We start from the raw sequence: 23,709 nt of genomic DNA on the forward strand, positions 1-23,709 counted from the left end.
CTCGGTTCTGATTCCCTGAAGCAGACAGAGAGCGCAGGCAGAGACAGGGAGACCGAGCCACCTGCAGTTTCGACTTGAGTGCTTCAGTCCGGAGAAGTTTTTTTTCAAAAAGAAGCGATTGGGCTGACATTTTCAGATTTATTCATGAAGAAGATAAGCAGAGAGAGAAAGAACCAGACTTCATCACGCTGCTGCATGTGCTGTGAGGATTGAGCTCGGGACCTCACGCGTGAGAGTCCAAGGCGTCATCTACTGCACCGCCTCCCGGACCTCCCAGTCCAGAGGAATTGAAAAAAAAAAAAAGTTCATTTATTTATTGGATAGAGACAGGGAGAAAATGAGAGGGGAGGGTGAGACAGAGGAAGAGAGATGCCTGTAGCCCCGCTTCACTACTGCAGGTGGGGACCAGGGCTTGAACCCGGGGCCTTGCACATGGAAACGTGTGCACCTAACCAGGTGCACCGCCGTCTGGCCCCCAGTTCAGAAATTGATCTGTGGCCATGTGTTGGGCGTTTCATACTGGTCTCTATCATGCACTCTTAGGCTACATTTTATCTGAACATTATTGTGCTGATATTTCCTTTTTTAAAAAGTTAACCGTTGGGATTTCACTGCTCTTTGATGACCTCTTACAAATATTGAATAATTCATTCATGGACAGAGACAGATAGAAATTGAAGGGGGGAGGGGGAGATAGAGAGAGAGAGAGAACAAGAGACACCTGCAGCCCTGCTTCCCTGCTTCAGAAGCCTCCTGCAGGTGGGGATTGGAGGCTTGACCCCATGTCCCTGAGCACTGAAACGTGTGCTCTAACAGGTGTGCGGTCCCTTGGGCTGACATTTTCAGATAGAAATAGAGAGAGAGTTGAAGACAGAGAGAGAGAGAAGAGGGGAGGGGAGGGGAGGGGAGAGTAGGGACCACTACACCGACCACTGCAGCTCCCCCAGTGCAGCGGGGGCCTCCTGCTTGCAGGGGTGCTCCTAGGTGAGCCGTCTAGCCGGCACTCACGTTTCATGGCCACGCGGTGACCCAGGGCATCACGACTGTGCCCACCCACCTTCCGGCCCGGCTTCGCTTTCTCCTTTTTCAGAGAGAGGTGGGGAAAGCAAGAGGAGAGAAAGAAGGAGGCCCCAGCCGCGGAGCTTCCTTGGGGCTGTCTCGAGAGTTCCTGCAGGGTGCCGGGGACACGCCCCGGGCCTCATTCCAGGCAGGGTGTGCAGTCTGCCCAGCACCACGGGCCTTAGGTCCTTAACAAATGGCCGCTCAGCTTTGTGGCTGCAGTGGAGAGTGGAGGACAACTGGACTTGCCGTCAGGGTTTCCTCAGCCCCCCGTGTCGCCTGTTTCTGATTCACAGGAGAATCAAGCCTTTCGGTGCAGATGTCGCCCACCCCACCCCCTTCCCAGTAGAAGTTGGGTTCCCCCACTGGCTGACGGGGCTTTGCTATGTTTTGTCCAACAGTGACTGGATACATGGACCCTGGGACTTGTGGAGGGATGGTCTGTGATGCATACAGAGAGAGAGGGAGAGGGAGGAAGAAGGGAATGGATGGGCTGGAAGGAAGGAAGGAAGGAAGGAAGGGAGGGAGGGAGGAAGGAAAAAAAAGGTAAGAAAGAAAGAAGGAAAGAGAGACAGAAAGAAAAAAAGGGAAGGAAGAGAGAAATAAAGGAAGAAAGAAAAGAAGGAAGAGAGAGAGAGAGAGATCTTCATTTTGTATTGGAGACAACCTACTTCTCTCCAAGATCCATTAATTGGCCACAGTTGACCCCTGAGAGCTTACTCTGCGAGTAGTGATCTCTGAGGAGAAATTAAGCTTTGTTTCCTGAGGTAATTTGGGAATCCCCGCCCCCCCCCCCCCCCCAAACTGCTTCTGACTGTTTGGGGACTTTTGAAAACTTACTTGAGTAACGAGAAATTGGCCCCTGGGGTCGTCATCTGGCAGTTTTCAGTCTGGTAATTTTCATAGTCATCGGACCTGATCCCCTATGATGAAGGAGAAATAAAATAACTCGGGGTAGTGAATTACATCGGAATCATAAGTTTAAGGCTGGGGAGGGACTTCGTCGAGGATCTAATCCAGCCCACTTCTTTTTATAAAAAAAAAAAAAATGTAGGGAAGGGCCTCAGGAGGAAAAATAATTTGCTGTAAGTTGAATAACTTGTCCGTGGCAGACAGTTGTAGGATCTTAACGTCCCTCCTCCAAGTTTCCACAATTTCCAGTTGTGATTCTGCAGGGCACCGCTTTGCAGAGGGAAGCCTGCCAGGAGACAGGCTGGGGGGACTCGGCCGCTGGAATCACTTCTCAGAAAGGGAGGAAAACGCGTGGGCCAGGGAAGCCGTGTGCCGTGTTGTGCCGTGCCGGCGCAGCCCTCAGCCTGCCTGCAGGACGGACGACCTCAGCTGAGGCTTGGGGCTGGGGGTGAAACAGGGCTCCATTTCTGCTCCCCCCAAGCCCGTTCCCCACATTCCTTTTTTCTTTCAAATGCAGACCAGTCCCTGTGGCAGAAAACATCAGCCTGGGAAGGTTTATCAAAAGTCAGTTCCTGCTTATTAACTCTGAGGATCAGATTAATTGTGATCAGCTTTTATAGAATCGAGCTGGAATTCCGTGTCGGATGATGACTCCAGAGTGGCCTGAGGGTCGACTTTACGAGCAGCTAATTAAATGTACAATAGCAGTCTTGTTCCAGTAAGCTTTTTAATAAGCTTAGAAAACTTCCCTGAAAGCCAGATTCCTTCCTTCCATCAATTTAACGGGAGGGAAATCCTTCTTCAGTGACTTAGTTTCTCCAGAGTATATAAGCTATTGTGACATTTGGGCCCTGTCCTGCTCTCCTAATTAAAAAGATAAATCACAGAGACTTCTGCATATATCGTGCCTTGCTTTGACTCTTTCTTTTGTCATAATACGCAGACATCTTTGTGTACATAGATGCACTTTCATGCCTCCTACTTTATGCATTTTAAATTTCAAGTGCCCCACGAGGGAGGGAGTTAGATATCTTACTGCATTTTAGACGAGGAGACTAAGGCTGATTTGTGATTCTTACAAATAAAATAGTCACACAACGTAGCCTCTGTTCTCCAAGCCCTCAGCCTCTGCTCTGTTTACTTATGTTTTTATGCATTTATTGAATAGAGACAGAGAAGTTGAGAAGGGAGGGGAAGAATGACAGGGTGAGAGACAGAGAGACACCTACAACCCTGCTTTGCCACTCCTGAAGCTTCTTCCCCCCCCCCCCCCCCGCAGGTGGGGCCTGGGGGCTTGAACTCCCATCCTTGTGTAAGGTAACGTGTGCTCAGTCAGCTCCAGCCTTTGCTCTGTTTCGGAGTCAAGGGACAGCCAACATACAGAAAAAAATGCGTGTCTCCTCACCTGGTACTCAGCAGGTGCCAACCTCTGTGATGTGTGTGCGTGTGTGTGTGTGTGTGTGTGTGTGTGTGTGCGCGTGTGCAGCACTGGTGTGCGGAGACGGGGCCTGGGGAGGGTGCAGAGTTGGGGCCTGGGGAAGGTGCAGAGACAGGGGTGGGGAGGGTGCAGAGACAGGGGCGGGGAGGGTGCAGAGGTGGGGGTGGGGGTACAGAGACGGTGCCTGGGGAGCGTGCAGAGTTGGGGGTGGGGGGTACAGAGACTGGACCGGGAGGGTGCCAGGCATGCTCGGCCATGTCTGCTGGAGACACCACCAGCAGCCCTTGAATTTGAATGGATTTTAAGTCTCACGTCCCTTGTGTTTCATTTTCATGAATTTTGCAGAACTCTGGTGAATCTGAAAAACAAAACGAAAGAAAAATAAAAGAACAAAGCAGCTCTTTGCAGGAAAGAGTTTTAGAAGTCCTGTGCACTCACTCACAAGGGCTCTGTCCCACGTGCCGGGACCCCCAGCGGCCCTCGTCACCCACCCTTCAGCTCCGACAGCAGGAGCCCTGGCTTCCTTTCTGCAGAAGCCAGGGGCTCTGTCCCCCGGGACACAGGGTTTGAGAGCCCCTACATCAGCCTGCGAGAGAGGCTAGTTCTCTCTCCGAGGCCTGTCAGCATAGATGCAGCATGTAATTCTTGCTCGCGAGAGGTCGTGTTTACTGATGGGTCTTTTCCGTGGTATCCATGTGACTTTTGAGTCCGGGAATCCAGTTTTCTCCCCGTGCCCTCATTTCTCAGCTAATTAAAGTCTGCCCGGGTGATCGTTTGGTGAAATAAATAAGTTCTGCGCCTAATTAGCAGTAACTCGAACTGCTTTTCTTTTTTTGGCCTCCATTATATCCAAATTGATGCTTATTTACATAAACCAAACTTTGGAAGTACATATTATTTCTAAGATAATTAACTTCATGTTTGAGGCTTTGGCCACGCCGTTGGCTGGCAGGCAGTGCTGCTTTCTGTTCCCGGTGCAAGATTACTCTAACAGCTAAACAAAACTTGGACCGGATTCAGGAAGTTTCTGATTCTGACCATCTTAAGCACTTGAACTGCAGCACAGACTTGGAAAGTCAGCTAGACGTGTAAACGCTCCCCAGATCGGGAGGCCGGGAAATATTCTAGATGGCTACTCAAGGTTCTCCCAGCCCTTTGATTCTTGCCTGCTTCGTGTACCCGACAACCAGCAGGAGAATGGTTTGACTTAAAAAAATGCAATTTTCTATTCGGAATTTCTGCTATGCCATGTGACTTCAGAGATGCCATCTGGAATCACTTACGTCAGGTGTGGAAGCATTTATCCCGTGTGCTGAGTTTTCCAATGTGAATGTCTCCAAAATAGCTGTAATGGCCACACTAACCATTAACCTTCTGTCCGGGGTGTAATGTGATCCCAGCCCCCAGCCCCTCCCAGGCCTCAGCTAAAGGGCCGGATCTGGGTTACTAGCACCTGGGGTTAGGACAGAGGAGCAGGCAGGAGGGGCAGGAAGGGGGCAGAGGGGACCGGCGTGGGCTCCCTCTTTTGCATGGCAGGGGAGATCGGCGCTGTTGGACCAGAGTTCCAGGCGCCTGCCCAGTGGCCTGGAGAGGACAGTGTAGGAAGCCGAGGCGACCGTCTGACTGTCCGTCTGTAGGTGCAGGGCCAGTGATACTGGGTTTGAAGCTAAGTCTTCAAAAACAGTGCTGCTTCTCACACACAGCCAAAGCCCTCTTCCTACACAAGGGGGTGGGGAGCCTCCCACCCACCAGGTCAGGGTGTTCAGTCACCGGGCTATGTAGTCTCGGCCCGAGAGCCAGGGGCGGGGGCACGTTGCATGTGCATCAGGAGAGCACAGGGAGTCTCATGAGAAAGCGGGTGGGGTTTCCGTGGAAGTCCTGGTGGGAAGCCAGCATGCAGCGGACCCAGATTCCGCTCTGTCCCTCTCCTGGGCCGCCACGTCCCTGTGAAGTCACCACACCCAAGTTAGAGGGTCTGAAGTAGCCCAGACATCTCAGGCATCCATAAATCAACCCTCTCTGTTGAGTATTCAGTCCACAGAGCTACACAGGGGAGAGTAGCTTGGGTCTCAGTTAAAGAAAATAATAAGTGGCCGAGGACGTTTTGTTAGGTATGTTGGCGAAACACGCGCTCTCTCTCGCTGTCGTCTGAAGGTAGACCTTACTTACAAACCAAAGTCTCTGCTCCCTCCCTCAGCAGCGCCTAACGTGCAGACGTCTGTGATTTTGCAGGCTGATAAAGGAGGCTGGCAAGCAGGACCCGGAGCTGGCTTACATCAGCAGCAACTTCATAACTGGACACGGCATCGGGAAAAACCAGCCTCGGAACAAGCAGATGGAAGCGGAGTTCCGAAAACAGGAGGAGGTAATGAGAATCCCCGTCCGCTAACAGCCTGCAGAACCCAGAGCAGCTCTGCTCCTGGAAGGCCCCGCACCCCTCGGCTCCCAGCCCGTCTCGCGGCAGTTTGGAACACTCGCTCACAGACAGAAAAGCCCTCTCCCCGAGGTGGCGGTCCAGGGGCCCGGATGTCCAGACGGAGAACGTCCGTCTGCTCAGTCGCTCCTGTCTGATTGCTGCCGACCCCTTCACTTTTCCTTTAGTGGCTGCTGGATGCAGACACACCACAGACCGAGCAGGGCCACCAGCACTTCCTGGTGACTGACGCTATGTGATTTGGAAGCAGCAACAGTCTTTCCCTGCAAAGTGTCTTCTTCTTCTTCTTCTTCTTCTTCTTCTTCTTCTTCTTCTTCTTCTTCTTCTTCTTCTTCTTCTTCTTCTTCTTCTTCCTCTTCCTCTTCCTCTTCCTCTTCCTCTTCCTCTTCCTCTTCTTCCCCTTCCCCTTCCCCTTCCCCTTCCCCTTCCCCTTCCCCTTCCCCTTCCCCTTCCCCTTCCCCTTCCCCTTCCCCTTCCCCTTCCCCTTCCCCTTCCCCTTCCCCTTCCCCTTCCCCTTCCCCTTCCCCTTCCCCTTCCCCTTCCCCTTCCCCTTCCCCTTCCCCTTCTCCTTCTCCTTCTTCTTCTTCTTCTTTCTTCTTCATTTAAAGCTCTGCCTTGGCCAAATGTTTCAGAAATAACAACATACTTTCAAGTTCCGGGACACTTTCTTTTCACGCTGTTTTTGATTTTTATGTGGGAAATAGCAGTGGGGAGATGCTAAGAGCTGAGTGTCTGCCTCACAAAAACCTTTGTTTTAAGTTTGCTTTTTAACTTAGAAGTAGCAGGATAATTCATGTGGAAGTCATTTTCCACGATGTCATAGCTTTCTGGTCACAGTCCAAGTCCAATACCCAGAATTTGCTAGGGCTGCCTGAAAAAGCCGACATGCTTTGTTACTGAAACTGAGCCCAGGCTGGAGGTTTCATTTTGAATCTTGTATGAAAAAAAAAGTTTTCACTTTATTTGTTATGCCTTAAATTGAAAGCGTCAGAAAATGTAATCATTAATTCCTACTGATCTAGGAATTTTAATGAAAGGGTCCTGGCATCTTCCGAAGGAGGTTGGCACGTTCTCACAGGCACGAGATGTTAGTGCAGAAGGTCGGACTGTCCAGCGAGGCCCCAGAAGTGGTTCACGTGTTTGCTAGACCCTCTGGTGGCGATCAAAACAAAAGGAAGGAGAAGCAGTGAAGAAACAAGCAGACAGGTCCCAGTTTTCAGTCTGAAGGCTGTGATCTGAACAGGGCGGCTTTTATAAAGGAGAAAGTCTTCTGACTTTTCAAGTCAGATGCTGTTGAAAACTCACTAAGTCAGGGACCATGTCACAGGGCACCAGGACCCAGGTTCAAGCCCCAGGTCCCCACCTGCAGGGAGAAAACTTCACGAGTGGTGAAGCAGGGCTGCAGGTGTCTCTCTGTCTCTTCCTTTCTGTCTCCTTCTCCCCTCTCAGTTTCTCTCTGCCTCTACTCAATAATAAAATGATTAAAAAGAAAGAAAGAAACCCTCCCCGAGTCAGAGCTGCTCCCGTCTTGACTTTTCTGTCCTGCCACCTTCTCTAGTCTGACCTCAGCCCCTGAGGAAGCGTCAGGAAGGACGGGGCCACTCGCCCGCACTCGGCGCTTCCTTCAGAGAACCTCTTACAGTGGCTTTGTGCGGCACATCCCTTTCAGGTGCTCAGGAAGTTTCGAGCTCATGAGACCAACCTGCTCATTGCAACCAGCATCGTGGAAGAGGGTGTGGACATACCAAAATGCAACCTGGTGGTCCGATTTGATCTGCCCACAGAGTATCGGTCCTACGTCCAGTCTAAGGGCAGAGCCCGGGCGCCCATCTCTAATTATATCATGTTGGCAGATACTGACAAAATAAAGAGCTTTGAAGAAGACCTCAAAACGTACAAAGCCATCGAAAAGGTAAGAGCCAAATGCTGGTATGCCTCTGTGCCACTTTTAACACATCTAGAAATAGATCTGAACACACACGCTTATCTGCAGAGAACCGTCCCAAAGGGGCTGTGCTGTGTAATCAGACAGTCGACACTAATCACAGAGGGCCAGCGTGGCTGCAAGCTCACGGTTAAACAGTAGTGTGAGCGGGCGTGCGCACGCCAGGGCACCAGGTGGCCAGAAGTGCGCTCTGTGGCGGTGGCAGGGCGGTCACTGTGGACGGCTTGAGTCTGCAGCACCCCGCAGAGCGGTCTAGACCTCTGGGAGCCCTCAGAGGCCCGGGGCTGGGAGGGCGCCCGGGGAGAAGCTTCCCGCCGCAAAAGAGCCCGGAGGACCGGCAAGGGGTTAGAAGACAGAGGTGCTCCGAGCGAGGCCAGAGAGGTCTGGCAGACAGCCGGCGCGTGGCAAAGCGGGCCTTGTGCTCTCACGGTTTTAAAGGCTGTTTTTGAAACGTGTCTAGATTTTAAGAAACAAATGTTCCAAGTCAGCTGAGACTGGGGAGGCTGACTCTGACCCTGTCGTGGACGACGACGACATCTTCCCGCCGTATGTGTTGAGGCCGGATGACGGCCCTCGAGTCACCATCAACACGGCCATCGGACACATCAACAGGTACGGCCCCGTCACTTGCATGGAGACTGGCGCGTTCACGAGCTCGCAGTGTAGCCCGTGGCGGGGCTGCTCCCTCCCGCCGCCTCTGCTGCGGGTCAGAAGGCAGAGCACGGTGCGCCGGCCGCCCCCTCCCTCTCCCCCTGGCAGGCTTGTTCTGCGAGGCCGGAGCTTGGGGCTGCGCGCTGCGTGTGACCCTCTGGTCCCTCAGTCCCGAAATCGTTGTTGTCGTTTCTCTCACTCTGTTGAGAGGCGCCAACTTTCCCACTCGCTAGCAGTGGTGCATCTTCCTCTCTCTGCTCTCCCTCCCTCCTCCCCAATTTCTCTATCCAAAATAAAAAAGGTATTTTAAATTGAACAGGATCACGTCACGTTAACTTTCACCTTTGACAGCGCCTCATCTTCAGTCGGCAGCGGTATTTCTAAAAGCATTTCCGCGCCTTAGGCCAGTGTCGGGCCTGCAGGGGCCCGAGCAGCGCGGAGACGTTGCGGGCTGCGGCAGAGAGCTCCCAGGTGCTCCCCCGACGGGTGTGGCCACGCCCACTGTCTGGCCTCCCTTCGGTCAGTCTGTCCCGGCCTCCCTTCGGTCAGTCTGTCCCGGCCTCCGACGGCCTTCAGTCAGATGGCTGGAGCTTGCACACGGAGTCGGACTGTGGTCGGCCCCTCCTGGCCTGGCCCGGGACGTTCGCTTCTGGTGGCCCGCCCAGGAGGGACGGCGTCCTCGGCCTGCCCGGCCACGTGAGAAGCCGTCGCGAGGAGCCTGCCCTCTGCCCGGCCTTGGCCGCTAGCTCAGTGCCCGTTGCTGTTTTGTGCCCGCCTCCATCATCCTCGCGGGGCCTGCAGAACGGGGACTTCGCAGCCCGCGGCTGTCCGAGGGCTTCCCTCTCCTCCCCTCCCCTCCCCTCTTCTCCTCTCCTTCTCCCTCCTTCCCCCTCCCCTCCTCTCCTCTCCTCCCTCCTTCCCTCTCCCCCCCCTCCCCCTCCCTCCCTCCCCTCCTTCCCCTCCCCTCCCCTCCCCTCCTCTCCGCCGGGCTTCTCAGTCCAGAGTGCGGTCGCCCTGCCAGCTCGCTGCCAAGCTGCTGAACTTGGCGTCTTTCGTCCCAGCTGTTTCGGACTCTGCTGCCTGCCGTCCGTCCCCCGCCCTTGCCACGGGCTGTTTCTCCTCTGCGGGCAGCGCCTGCTGTGCAGGAACCATGGGAACCGACATCTGAGCCCACGGGCCGGGGGCTGTGCGCTGTGTCCGCACCTCCTGTCACAGCGACCTCCTTGTGCCTGGCCGCAAAGGCAGGCAGCTCCCCAGCTCGCTCTCGACCAGCTCCTGGGCCCGCCGAGGGTCGGCCAGTGCCACCTCCCTCCTTCCTGCCTCCCAGCGACTCTGCCCTGCGCTCCGGGAGCGGGGGAGCGGGGACACGTCGGGCACGGCCTGCCGCGCTCTCCTGGCGGAACCCAGCGGCCGCTCCGCCCCACTCCGCCTGGCGGCGCTCAACACAGGGTGGCCCCAGCTCCGACCTCTTGCTCGTGTGCACCCGGCCGGCGGGATCCCGAGACGGAGTTGCCTCTTCCCCCGGCCACGCAGCGAGTGGGTCGAGTGCGGGACGGCACGGTTGTGGGACGGCGTCACGGGCTGTACCGTTCGCCCGGACTGCTCCACCTCACTGAAGATTTCAAGCCAGGAAAAGCTTACACTCCACATGGAAAAAAGGGACAGAGGACTTAAGGACTCAGATTTGAGAGGAGGCAGTGTCACGAGTGTCAGTGCAAAGTGCCCTGTCCGTTCCTCCGGTGTGGACTCAGCACCCGACCGTCTCTCTCTCTACAGATACTGTGCACGATTACCCTGCGATCCCTTCACTCACCTGGCCCCTAAGTGTAGAACCCGGGAGTTGCCTGATGGTACATTTTATTCAAGTCTTTTTCTGCCAATTAACTCACCTCTTCGAGCCTCCATTGTTGTAAGTCTAGAAAAAGAAATGATCGTACCCTTAAGCCTGTCCTTAACTGATGTCCTGCCCCTCCTCTAGCTCTCTGCTCCATACAGGTACTTCTGGTTTTAAAAGCCACCTGAAACGTAGCCTTGTGACCAGCCCCATCCTGGAGTCACCAGTGTGATTTGACCTTAGAAACAGGTTCCTCAAAGACCCTCCCCAGCGGACACGGTCCTGACAGACCCAGTCCACCGCAGCGCAGAGACTCTGGTGGCCTAGAACTCACTGAGTAGAGTTGAGAGGCTAATTTTTGGCCGCATGTAGCTGCCTTTCCTGGCCACAGTTCCGATTTCCAGATGACTCAAAGACAAGTGATTGCTACCACACATGAAAAGTCGTTTAGAACTATTAAGGTGTGCTGTGGCTATCTTCTGACAGATCTTTACTTTGGAGGTTTTGCTATTGTAAACATACAGATGAGTCGGAAGTTAAGGATGTTGAAATCTTCTTGTATGAATGAAAATTGTTAGACTATGGTTCTAACTTCTGTTGATTTTACTGGGTAAAATTTTCAAATACTGCTGTTTCAGACTAGGACTTTTTTAAGAAATGTTTTTTATTTTTCATTTATTTTTCATTTATTGACTAGAGACAGAGAGGAATTGAGAGGGAAGGGGAGAGAGAGAGGCAGAGAGACACCTGCAGCCCTGCTTAACCGCTCATAAAGCTTCCCCCCTGCAGGTGTAAGCTGGGGGCTTGAACCGGGTCCTGGAGCCTGGTAACATGTGCGCTCAACCAAGTGCACCACCACCTGGCCCCTCAGATTAGTATTTTTATTTTTTTTAAGTTGGATGACTTTTTTTTTTTTCATAAGAAAGATCTTTGTTCTGGTAAATTTCAGCTTTCAGGTAGCAGTCAGAGGTGCCCTGAGCATCTTATGTGCTGACTGCCCTGTGACCACGCTCAGTGGAGATCTGTGTGTTTCAGGGCCCGCCCATGAACTGCATCCGCTTAGCTGAAAGAGTGGTAGCTCTCATTTGCTGTGAGAAGCTGCACAAGATTGGTAAGGCCGTTTTTCTTTGCACAGGCAGATTAAAAAGAGGTGTGGGGTGGGGGTAGTGGGGGTGGGTGGGAGGCATTGGGAAGCAAAAGCCATCCCTGGGGTGGGGCGGGGGCGGGGGCGGGGGCTGTCAGCAGAGCCCAGGCAGGGCCATGGGTTTGGTCGCTCTCCTCGTAGCTGGTGAGCAGAGTCACAAGGCTGACACTCTCTGGAGCCTGCAGTGTGGGAAGCTCTTTGCTCTCCACAGCTAACTGCCAACAACTGTGATTTAATCAGCTTTCTCTGCTGAGCTCTTTCAATGTCCTAAATGTGGAGTCAGAAACATCATGTGTTGATTAGTCTTTTTTTTTTCTTTAAGATTTTAAAAAATATTTATTCCCTTTTGTTGCCCTTGTTGTTTTGTTGTTGTAATTATTATTGTCATCGTTGTTGGATAGGACAGAGAGAAATTGAGAGAGGAGGGGAAGGCAGAGCGGGGAGAGAAAGATAGACACCTGTGGTCCGGGAGGTGGCGCAGTTGTAAAGCTTTAGACTCTCAAGCATGAGGTCCCGAGTTTGATCCCCGGCAGTGCATGTGCCAGAGTGATGTCTGGTTCTTTCTCTCTCCTCCTGTCTTTCTCATAAATAAATAAAATCTTTAAAAGAAAGAAAGACAGACACCTGCAGACCTGATTCACCACCTGTGAAGCGACCCCCCTGCAGGTGGGGAGCCAGGGGCTGGAACCGGGATCCTCACGCCGGTCCCTGTGCTTTGCGCCACCTGCGCTGAACCCGCTGAGCTACCGCCCGGCCCCCTGATCAGTGTACAAATCCAGTTTTGTTAAAAAAAAAAAAAAAAAAAGGAGACTTTTTTCTCCTTTGTACAGTGATGATCTAGGCTGGTCTGTCTAGATGCTTCTATTCTGAGATTTGGAACAGAACTTGTGAGATAAGAACGTCAGAATGGGCCAGAATGGAATGCCTCAAGAAGCACACTGAAGCCCTTCTCCTCCTCCTTCTTTTTCTTCTTCTTCTTCTCTTCCTCCTCCTCCTTTTTCTTATTCCTCTCCTTCTCCTCCTTCTCCTCCTCCTTCTCCTCCTCCTCCTTCTCCTCCTCCTCCTCCTTCTCCTCCTTCTCCTCCTTCTCCTCCTTCTCCTCCTCCTCCTCCTTCTCCTCCTTCTCCTCCTTCTCCTCCTTCTCCTCCTCCTTCTCCTCCTTCTTCTCTTTCTCCTCCTTCTCCTCCTCCTCCTTCTTCTCCTCCTCCTTCTTCTCCTTCTCCTCCTCCTCTTCCTCCTTCTCCTTCTTCTCCTCCTCCTCCTCCTCCTTCTCCTCCTCCTTCTTCATCATCATCACCAGCAGGTTATCACTGGGGCTTGGTGTCGGCATTACACATCCACCGCTCCTAGCAGCCAATTTTCCTTTCTATTTTTTTTTAAAGATTTTAATTATTAATGAGAAAGATTGGGGGAGAGAGAAAGAACCAGAGATCATTCTGGTACATGTGCTGCTGGGGATAGAACTCAGGACCTCATGCCTGAGAGTCCAATGCTTTATCCACTGCGCCGTCTCCTGGACCACTTTCCTTTCTAATTTTATTAGCTAGGACAAAGCGAAATTGAGAGGGGAGGGGAAGATAGGGAGAGAGACGCCTGCAGACCTGCTTCACTGCTCATGAAGCTTCCCCCTTCAGGTGGGGAGCGGGGGCTTGAACCCTGATCCTTGGTGCTTGGTAGCACATGTGCCTAACTGTTTATGCCACCACCCGGCCCCCCATTTGTATCATTGAAAGCAAAGCTGCTTTGGTTTTTCTCTTGTTCGTTATTAGTTTTTATCTGTCAGGGCAGAGAGAAGTTGACAAGGAAGGAGACAGACAGACACCCTGCAGGTGGGGAGTGGGGGCTCGATCTGGGGTCCCTGCGCTGGGCCACATATGCCACCGCCCGCCCCGCTGTCTCGGGGTTGCTGCCCTTCTGCTCCCCGACCCCCACGCTCTCCACACAACCTCAGGTGAGCTGGACGACCACTTGATGCCTGTCGGGAAGGAGACGGTCAAATACGAGGAGGAGCTGGACCTGCACGACGAGGAGGAGACCTGCGTCCCAGGGCGGCCGGGCTCCACCAAGCGCAGGCAGTGTTACCCCAAAGCGGTGAGGACCCCGCCCGCCGCCGCCGGCTTCCTCCTCCCTGCTCCCCGCGGCTCCTGCCGCCTGGTGCCCGGCCGGGCGCCCTCTCCCTCCTCACTGGCCTGCCTCCCCGGCACCCCAGGGACCCCGGGGTGGGCTGCTCACACGAGCTCCTCGGGCCTCGGCCAAAGCCACCTGCCGGCATGCCCTGCCTCCCTGCCTCCCTGCCTCCCTGCCTGGGGCTTACTTACCCTGAGGTGGCGGTTTTCCTGCCCTCAGAAAAAAACCAGCAGTCCTGGGCTCTGGCACACGCTTGGGGTTTGTACTCTGTATGCCATCTGCTCCATCTTTGGAGCCTCGGGCATGAGACCTGGTTTGTTTGTTTATTTATTTATTTATTTATTTATTTTGCCAGAGTCCTGCTCAGCTCTGGCTGATGGTGGTGCAGGGGATTGAACCTGGGACTTTGGAGCCTCCTCAGGCATGCGAGTCTCTTCTCTGCTGAACCGTCCTACTATCTACCCCTCTCTGTCTGATTTTTGAACTTGCTCTGAGTTCTGTTTGCTTGCTTGCTTGTCTTTTTTGTTTTTAAATCTGCGTCACCCAGATATACACTTTTAAGATTCAGTGTCACGCCCCTTGCATCCCGTTTTCTCACCCACCGCCCCCTCCCAGGTCACCGGATCCATGTCCCGCGCAGATGTCACTGGTCGTAGCAGGTGCCGTACGCAGGCCCACTCCGCAGCAGTACTGGCCTTTTGAGCCGCACCCATTAGCCTCTCATAGGTTTTTCATGAAAAGATTGTATGTTGTCCTAGAGACCCAGAAACTCCAAGACTGTTTGTAGGGATGTATAAATATTGACAGTTTAGAAAACATCCCAGATTCAGTTTTCTTTTTTTATTCTTTTAATCTCTCTTTTAAAAAAATATATTTATTTGATAGGACAGAGAAATTCAGAGGGGAGGGGAGATAGGGAGAGAGGCAGAGAGACACCTGCAGCCCTGCTTCACCGCTCGCAAAGCTGTCCCCCTGCAGGTGGGGACCGGGGACTTGAACCTGGGTCCTTGCACACTGTAACATGTGCACTTAACCAGGCGCACCACCACCCAGCCCCTGATTCTTAAAAAAATTTACACCTACATCTCTTGATACTCTACAGTGAGTAAGGAATTAAAGAAACAGCAACTGGGAAATCCCGGTAACAGAAGAACAATCCAGTCAAAAGAGACCAAACTGAGGGGTGTCATTTTTATCTGCCCTGCTAGGGAGCCAGTGTAGGGCCACGCACGCCTGCTGTCACTGGGCCGCCCGCCCGGCCCGTGGCTTACTTACTTCACGTTCTTGTGAGAGAATGAGATGGTGCCCGGGGGTGGAGAAGAGAGGCCCCAGCAGTGTGTGGAGTCCATTTGTCTGTCCTTGTTGCTCTCAGGAGGTGTGGGCATCCACCCTGGGCCGCAGCCATTCCTCCTGGGTCCCCGTCAGCAGGTGGAGGGACTCGGCCCCCGGGCCACAGGAAGAACTTGGTCTCCTGTACCCTCCCTCCCTCCCTCCCTCCAGATCCCAGAGTGCCTGAGGGACAGCTACCCCACCCCGGACCAGCCCTGCTACCTGTACGTGATCGGCATGGTCCTTACCACCCCACTGCCCGACGAGCTCAACTTCCGGAGGCGGAAGCTGTACCCGCCGGAGGATACCACCCGCTGCTTTGGGATCCTCACCGCCAAGCCCATACCTCAGGTGGGCACTGCAGCTTCTGCCGAGACCACCCTTTCCAGGCACCATTTAGTCTGTGGATGGCGTGCATGAGATGCATGTTACTGGATAGAGACAGAAAGATCAGGCGGGGAGGAAGACAGAAAGGGAGAGAGGGAGAGGCCTGCGGCCTACTCTCTGCTCATGAGACTCATGCAGGTGGGGAGCAGGGGACTGAGCCCGACGGCTTGTGCACAGTGACCTGTGCACTCCACTGGGTGTGCTACCTTCTGGCCCCTATGCATTAACTTTGGGAGAGGCAGAGAGAGGGGAGAGGGAAGGGAAGGAGGGGAGGGGAGGGGAGGGGAGGGGAGGGGGAGAGACAGACAGACAGTTTCACGAGAGCCAGAGCGTCATTCAGGTACGAGTAGTGCCGGGCACTGAGCCAGGACCTTGAGTTCCTAAGCCCAGTGCTTCAGCACTCGGGGCACAGCTACAAATAACCTTGAAGATTGAGAAGTTGAGGAGCCGGGTGGCAACACACCCATCACAGTGCGCAAGGACCCGGGTTCAAGCCCCTGGCCCCCACCTGCAGGGGGAGCTTCACAAGTGGTGAAGCAGGGCTGCAGGTGTCTGTCTGTCTCCCCTCCCTCTCAGTTTCTCTCTGTGTCTGTCCATTAGTAAAGAAAGAAAAGCAACCGGGAAGGTCGAGCTGTCTGCCCTGCTCCTCCGCAGAAAGTGTGCTCCCTCCCCTCGGTGAAGTGCTTGTGATGGCAGAGCACGTCCTCTCCCTCCCTCCCTCCCTCCCTCCCTCCCTCCCTCAACCCAGATCCCACACTTCCCTGTGTACACCCGCTCGGGAGAAGTGACCGTCTCCATAGAGCTGAAGAAGTCGGGCTTCGCGCTGCCCCTGCGGCAGCTGGAGCTGATCACGCGGCTGCATCAGTACATCTTCTCCCACATCCTGCGGCTGGAGAAGCCCGCACTCGAGTTCAGGCCCGCCGACGCCGACTCCGCCTACTGTGTTCTACCTCTGAATGTCGGTAAGGGGCGCCCTGCTCGCCGACCCACGGGAGGTCTGTGTGGCACTCAGGGCCCTGCACTGGGACCTAGAAGATGACACGAGGGCGTGAACGGGGCACTGGGACGGTGGTCAGCCCCCATGGGCATGAACGGGGCACTGGGACGGTGGTCAGCCCCCTGTGGGCATGAACGGGGCACTGGGAGGGTGGTCAGCCCCCATGGGCATGAACGGGGCACTGGGAGGGTGGTCAGCCCCCATGGGCATGAACGGGGCACTGGGAGGGTGGTCAGCCCCCATGGGCATGAACGGGGCACTGGGAGGGTGGTCAGCCCCCATGGGCATGAACGGGGCACTGGGAGGGTGGTCAGCCCCCCTGTGGGAATGAACGGGGCACTGGGACGGTGGTCAGCCCCCTGTGGGCATGAACGGGGCACTGGGAGGGTGGTCAGCACCCTGTGGGCATGAACGGGGCATTGCGAGGATGGTCAGCCCCCCGTGGGCATGAATGGGACACTGGGAGGGTGGTCAGCCCCTGTGGGTGTGAATGGGGCACTGGGAGGGTGGTCAGCCCCTGTGGGCATGAACAGCGCACTAGAACGGTGGTCAGCTCCCTGTGGGCATGAACAGGGCACTGGGAGGGTGGTCAGCCACCTGTGGGTGTGAACGGGGCACTGGGAGGGTCGTTAGCTCCCTGTGGCATGAACGGGGCACTGGGACGGTGGTCAGCCCCCGTGGGCATGAATGGGGCACTGGGAGGGTGGTCAGCCCCCCTGTGGGAATGAACGGCACACTGGGATGGTGGTCAGCCCCCTGTGGGCATGAACGGGGCATTGCGAGGATGGTCAGCCCCCTGTGGGCATGAATGGGGCACTGGGAGGGTGGTCAGCCCCCTGTGGCATCTCTCCTCCGCCAGTGAATGACTCTGGCACTTTGGACATCGACTTCAAGTTCATGGAGGATATAGAAAAGTCTGAAGCCCGCATTGGCATCCCCAGCACCAAGTACTCAAGAGAAACCCCCTTTGTTTTTAAACTAGAAGACTACCAGGACGCTGTTATCATCCCCAGGTGGGCAGCGAGGACCCTGTGCTCACGGGGGTGGGGGTCGTGCAGGGGCCAGGACTTGGACACTGGCGCTCCTGCGAGAACCGCCCAGGTGCCGTGTGGGGAGGAAGCTGCTCCCTCCAGCTGGTGTGTGCAGAGGACGAAGCCCGGGCCGCGGTGGGCTGCAAGGTGGTCGGGGGGGCAGCCTCTTCCGGAGGGGCGTCCCCAGCCCACGCCTGTGCCCACAGTCCCAGCACCCTCCCACCCTGCTCCATCCTCACACAACTCAGACAGAGAGAAACTGAGTAGGGAGGGAAGGTAGGGAGAGACACCTGCAGCCCTGCCTCACCACTCGTGAAGCTTCCGCCCTGCAGGTGGGGACCAGGGGCTTGAACCCAGGTCCTTGTGTTTAACCAGGTGTGCCACCGCCTGGCCTCCGCATCACGGTCTCCTTGCCCTCTTCTCTGTCCTCAGACGAGACACCAGGACTGAATCTGTGTCTTGGCCGTTTTCCCTCATGTGTGTGAACACAAGTGCACTGTACCTTTCTGAGTCAGTAGCTGCTTTCCTCAGACAGACAGACAGACACCTAGCACTGGAGTTGCTGGGTTATATACGCCGAGTCCATTGTCAGTTTTCGGAGGCGCTGTGGAAGGGGCGTCCCCCACCGCCAGCGCACGGGGCCCCTTCTCCATCCCCCAGCCCCCCAGCCCCCGCCACCCCCGCCTCCGGACTTGCCGAGAGATTCCCGTCTGCCCCTTGTGACTGAGTGCGATCTCGCTGTGGGCTTGGTTTTGTCTCCCTGATGACAAGTGACAGTGAACGTGTGTTTCTCTGCCTGGTGGGTGTCTGCTGTCCTCCCTGATGACCGTCTTCGGTCCCCTGCCTGTCCCCGACGGGACCGTCATCGCCATTAGTGTCGTTAGTAGTCGTCCTCGTCGTCTTCACTGAGGTGTTCCTTTATTTTGAGTTCTCGCACATCTTGGACCCTAGCCCCACGTCAGACACGCGTCCTGTGACTAGTTTTCTCCTACGCAGGAGTAAGTCTCACAGTCTTCTCTCTGCAGACCCTCTTGAGTCAGACAGGCCCCTACTAGCTTTTGCTTGTGTTCCTCTGCTCCTGGGATGAAGACCCCAAAGACTCCTGCAGTCAGAAGTCACTGAGTCCTTTGCTCAGAGCCTCCTGTGGTCTGAGGCCCAGCTCCCACATCTTTGACCTGCTTTGCACTGGCTCGCGTATGGTGTGAGCGGTCCAATTCATGGTGGTTTCACGTTCTGGGGCGCAGTGCGGCATTATGAAGACACCGCCTTCAGTGGCTTCTTTTTTTCCATTTTATTTTGGCAAGACAGAAATTGAGAGGGAAGTGGAGACAGAGAGGAAGAAAGAAGCCTGCAGCCCTGCTTTACGGCCTGCGAAGGGTCCCCGCTTCAGATGGGGAGTGGGGGCTCGAACCATGTCCTTGGGCATGGCGATTCGTATGCCATATGTGCGGGCGATCAGGCCATCGGCATGCTCCCTGTCAGGACACCTGGCCTGTGCTCCCGTCTGAGCACCGTTGTTCTTCTGGGCCAGGCCAGAACTCACCCACCGACCTGTGTTCTCTTTGCCTCCCTCACCCCCGCCCCAGATACCGCAATTTCGATCAGCCGCATCGGTTTTATGTGGCGGACGTATACACCGACCTCACCCCCCTGAGTAAGTTCCCTTCCCCCGAGTACGAGACGTTCGCCGAGTACTACAAGACCAAGTACAACCTGGACCTGACCAACCTCAACCAGCCACTTCTGGACGTGGACCACACTTCCTCAAGGTACCGAGGGGGCCTCAGACGTCCCGGGCGCCACCATCCCACCCCCACTGCCTGCCCGGGGGCGGGGGGCGCACGCAGAAGTGAGCCTCAGGCGGGCTGTGGGCTGAAATGCAGGACCCCCACCCCCATAGGGACCTGTTGGTGGTGCCCCAACTGAGCGCACACAGCCCAGGACCCAGGTTCAAGCCCCCCGTTCCCACCTGCGGGAGGGGAAACTTCGGTGATGGAGCAGGGCTGGAGGTGTCTCTCCCTCTCTCTCAGTGTCTCTCTCTCCACCCAGTAGATCAGTAGACTAGACACAGAGGCCCCCGGTGGAGGGCACTGGCCCCTGTGTTCAAATGCTTGGGGATCTCTTGCAGACTCAACCTGCTGACGCCACGCCACTTGAATCAGAAGGGGAAAGCCCTCCCTCTGAGCAGCGCCGAGAAGAGGAAAGCCAAGTGGGAGAGCTTGCAGAACAAACAGGTGCGGGACGCCCCGTGTCTGAAGACGGGCCTGGGAGGACAACTGGGGGGGGGGGGGGGGACACGGCACAGGAGCTCTGCAGAGCCTCCAAAGTCCCAGGTTCAATCCCCCACACCACCATAAGCCAGAGCTTAGCAGTGCTCTTGGGAAAGGGAAAGAAAAAAAGAAAGAGAGGAAGGAAGGAAGGGAGGAAGGGAGGAAGGAAGGAAGGGAGGGAGGGAGGGAGGGAGGGAGGGAGGAAGGAAGGGAGGAAGGGAGGGAGGGAGGAAGGGAGGGAGGAAGAAAATTGAAAATGAAAAATGGGCAGCAGTTAGATCATTATACAAATAATGGTCAGCCCATGCCTATGGCCTTGGCAGAAGCACTGGGGACACAGAACTCTGGTGGAGAACAGTGTGAAATTTTATCTTTCTAAACCAACATTAAATCACTAGTAACAATTAAAAAAACCTATTTTCTGTTTCTCAAAAAAACCAAAAAACCACCTAGAGAAAGGTTTGTATAGCACAGTGGTAGCAAGCCAAGCGAGCTGGCCACTTGGGGAAGAAGCCCAGGCCTTGGATTTTCTTGAAGTAAAAGTGTGTATCTACGTTTGCCCGAATGTGTGTTTTGGAAATGTGAGAGAGAGCCTGGCTTCGAAAATGACACCATGGAGCCACACCTGTGTGTTCCTGAGGTGAACCCTACTAGGTCTTGATAGACTACTGAAATGTGTCTCATGCCAGCATGTTCACGTGTGTGAGTATGTGTCATGCCAGTGTGTTCATGTGTGTATGTGTTGTATCAGTGTTCACATGTCTGAGTGTGTCATGCCAGCGTGTTCACATTTGTGAGTCATGTCAGCGCGTTCACGTGTGAGTGTCATGCCAGCATGTTCACATGTGTATGTGTCATGCCAGCGTGTTCATGTGTCGTGCCAATGTGTCCACGTGTGTATGTGTCATGCCAGCCTGTTCACGTGTGCACGTGTGTGTCGTGTTAGTGTGTTCACGTGTGTGTCATGTCACTGTGTTCATGTGTGTGAGTATATGTCATGCCAGCGTGTTCATGTGTATATGTGTCGTATCAGTGTGTTCATGTGTGTATGTGTCATGCCAGCATGTTCATGTGTGTGAGTATGTGTCGTGTCAGTGTGCTCGCATGTGTGTGTCATGTCAGTGTGTTCACGTGTGTGTCATGCCAGCATGTTCACATGTTGAGTATGCCTCGTGTCCACATGTTCACGTGTGTGTGTCTCATGTCCGCACGTTCACATGTGTGAGTATGTCTCACGTCAGCGTGTGCACATGAGTAAGCTCGTCACTGCCAGGCCACCGCCACCCGGGCTGATGTTTTCAGAGCGAGACAGTAGCTCAGCAGCAGGACCGGTCCGCGCCCGTCGGGGCCTCCCACCCGGGCCAGCCGCCCCTCCGTCCCACGCGCCGAGAACCGGTGCCTCGAGTTGCCCCCGTTCCTTTTTGCTCCCCGTGTCTCACCCACGCGCCCCCCTCCCGCAGATCCTGGTCCCGGAGCTGTGCGCCATCCATCCCATCCCGGCCTCCCTGTGGAGAAAGGCCGTCTGCCTTCCCAGCATCCTCTACCGCCTCCACTGCCTTCTGACCGCAGAGGAGCTGAGGGCGCGGACGGCCGGGGACGCCGGGGTGGGGGTCCGGGCCCTGCCCGCGGACTTCAGGTAGGCGGGGAGCCGGCCACTTGGGGGACGGGCTCGACGTTCATGGGAAACGAACCGCGTGCGGCCGGTGTGCGGGCCGGGGCGGCCCCGAGCCCGTGGACGTGTGTCTCTGGAGACCCCGCCCGGTCCGCCGGTCCAGGGGAGACGGGCCCTTCGTCCCTGCACGGCCGTTCCCACGCCGGCATCTTCACGACGCTTCTTTGCTGCCGCCAGAGGCAGCTGCCCGGTCACGGCGCCCCGGGGTGTCCCGTCCCAGGCTCAGGCTCAGGCAGAGGGCTGGGTGGGCACTGAGGGGATGACCCTGCCCGCCCGGTGACCGCGCCCCGGGGTGTCCCGTCCCGTCCCAGGCTCAGGCTCAGGCTCAGGGCCGGGTGGGCACCGAGGGGGCACTGAGGGGCTGAGGCGCCGGCCGGCCGTGCAGACCCTCCCCGCCCGCCCGCAGGTACCCGAACCTGGACTTCGGCTGGAAGAGGTCCATCGACAGCAAGTCCTTCGTCTCCGCGGCCGAGCACGAGCCTCCCTGTGGGCACGGCGCCGCATCCCCGGACCTCGAGGACCCCGCGCCCTTGCCCCGCGGACCCCCGCCCCACCCGGCGCCCCGCAACGGCCCCGCTCCCGCTCCCGCCCTGCTGGCCGGTGGGGCCCCCTGCCAAGGAACTGCGCCCGCGCCCCCCACTACCTCAGTCCCCGCGCCCGGCGGCGGCGCTCACACATCTACCTCAGGCGGGGGCCCCGCGACCCCCGGCTACTCCTCCCGGACCCTGGGCCCGAACCCGGGGCTCATCCTCCAGGCCCTGACCCTCTCCAACGCGAGCGACGGCTTCAACCTGGAGCGGCTGGAGATGCTGGGGGACTCGTTCCTGAAGCACGCCATCACCACCTACCTGTTCTGCACCTACCCCGACGCCCACGAGGGCCGCCTGTCCTACATGAGGAGCAAGAAGGTGCGGCGCTCGGGACGGCCGCGGACGGGCGGACGGACGGACAGACGGACGGACGGGGCGCCCTGGGAAGATTATTGTTACCGTTCCTGCTTCCCTCAGAGCCCTGCTCGGCTCGGGCTGGGGGTGGCGCCGGGGATCGAACCTGGGACCTTTGGTGCCGCGGGCAGGAGAGTCTGTTTGCAGATCCCTGAGGGTGAGGTGGCGTCCCAGGGCTCAGGGCTGCAGGCAGGAGGCGGCCTGGGGCCTCTTGGGCGATGCGGCCCGGGCCTGGGGGCTGCCGGCATGTTGGTTTTTCCGAAAAGATGAAGTCGCCTTTGCGGGGGAGAAAACGAGACAAAGCGGGGCAGAGTCTCTGAGGACCAGGCTCAGGGCTCAGCCTGTGGGTTCAGCGCGCACCCTGCTCCAGTCTCCCTGCTCCTCAGTCTCCTCAGTCTCCTGCTCCTCAGTCTCCTCAGTCTCCTCAGTCTCCCTGCTCCTCAGTCTCCTGCTCCTCAGTCTCCTCAGTCTCCTCAGTCTCCCTGCTCCTCAGTCTCCTGCTCCTCAGTCTCTTCAGTCTCCCTGCTCCTCAGTCTCCTGCTCCTCAGTCTCCTGCTCCTCAGTCTCCTCAGTTTCCTCAGTCTCCCTGCTCCTCAGTCTCCTGCTCCTCAGTCTCCTCAGTCTCCCTGCTCCTCAGTCTCCTGCTCCTCAGTCTCTCTGCTCCTCAGTCTCCTGCTCCTCAGTCTCTCTGCTCCTCAGTCTCTCTGCTCCTCAGTCTCTCTGCTCCTCAGTCTCCTGCTCCTCAGTCTCTCTGCTCCTCAGTCTCCTGCTCCTCAGTCTCCCTGCTCCTCATTCTCCTCAGTCTCCCTGCTCCTCAGTCTCCTGCTCCTCAGTTTCCTCAGTCTCCCTGCTCCTCAGTCTCCTGCTCCTCAGTCTCCCTGCTCCTCAGTCTCCTGCTCCTCAGTCTCCCTACTCCTCAGCTGCCGTGATGCACCATTGTCGGTGCTGCATCTGAGAGGCTGTGAACAGTGTGGTGGTCGTTTAGCCAAGCTGAGTGCTTCCCCGGGAGGGAGGGAGGGTGCTGGCTCGGCAGACCAGGCTCCCCAGTGAGGCCGAGTCTCTCCCGTCTCTCCCGTCTCTCCTCTCTCTGTCTCCCCTTCTCTCTCCATTTCTCTCTGTCCTATCTAACAATGACGACATCAATAACAACAATAATAATAACTACAACAATAAAACAAGGGCAACAAAAGGGAAAGTAAATAAAATAGAAAAAAAGAATAAAGAGATATATGATTTAAAAAAATAAGAGTCCAACCTGAGAGAATGAAGATGAGTTGGTCATTCTGAGACTAGAATCTCAAGCGAAAGCCAGACAGAAACGCAGTAAGTCAAGTGAGGTGCTGAGGAGAGGGAGGCCTCAGGGAAACCAGACAGAGGGGGAGTGTTACAGCTGCTCTCTTGATGCGAAAAGCGTGGCTTGTTCTATATTACCTCTTGCTCTGGTCTCAAAATGGCTGAACAGAAATACCGTGAAATGCTGCCCAAGGCAGAGGAGTAATGTTAATACCCCGAAATGCTACCCAAGGCAGAGGAGT

General features: G+C 55.9%; 1 protein-coding gene across 6 annotated transcripts in view; it reads left to right on the forward strand.

Moving 5' to 3' along the window:
* Positions 1-23,709, forward strand: part of DICER1 (dicer 1, ribonuclease III) — a 72,235-nt gene that overhangs the window by 35,471 nt on the left and 13,055 nt on the right. For 4 of the 6 annotated variants that reach the window (XM_060181000.1, XM_060181002.1, XM_016190795.2 and 1 more), the window contains 13 exons: positions 5,642-5,774; positions 7,513-7,755; positions 8,249-8,400; positions 10,216-10,348; positions 11,309-11,384; positions 13,369-13,508; positions 15,045-15,224; positions 16,009-16,222; positions 17,117-17,270; positions 18,875-19,057; positions 19,417-19,522; positions 21,019-21,194; positions 21,637-22,138. In XM_060181000.1, the coding sequence (XP_060036983.1) occupies positions 5,642-5,774; positions 7,513-7,755; positions 8,249-8,400; positions 10,216-10,348; positions 11,309-11,384; positions 13,369-13,508; positions 15,045-15,224; positions 16,009-16,222; positions 17,117-17,270; positions 18,875-19,057; positions 19,417-19,522; positions 21,019-21,194; positions 21,637-22,138 (2,392 nt within the window). Of the gene's footprint in view, positions 1-5,641; positions 5,775-7,512; positions 7,756-8,248; positions 8,401-8,547; positions 8,818-10,215; positions 10,349-11,308; positions 11,385-13,368; positions 13,509-15,044; positions 15,225-16,008; positions 16,223-17,116; positions 17,271-18,874; positions 19,058-19,416; positions 19,523-21,018; positions 21,195-21,636; positions 22,139-23,709 lie in introns of those variants that run through there. The other 2 variants (XM_060181004.1, XM_060181003.1) reach the window with 2 other exon arrangements.

The sequence above is a fragment of the Erinaceus europaeus genome, chromosome 22 (genome assembly GCF_950295315.1).
Source record: "Erinaceus europaeus chromosome 22, mEriEur2.1, whole genome shotgun sequence".
Classification (NCBI taxonomy): domain Eukaryota; kingdom Metazoa; phylum Chordata; class Mammalia; order Eulipotyphla; family Erinaceidae; genus Erinaceus; species Erinaceus europaeus.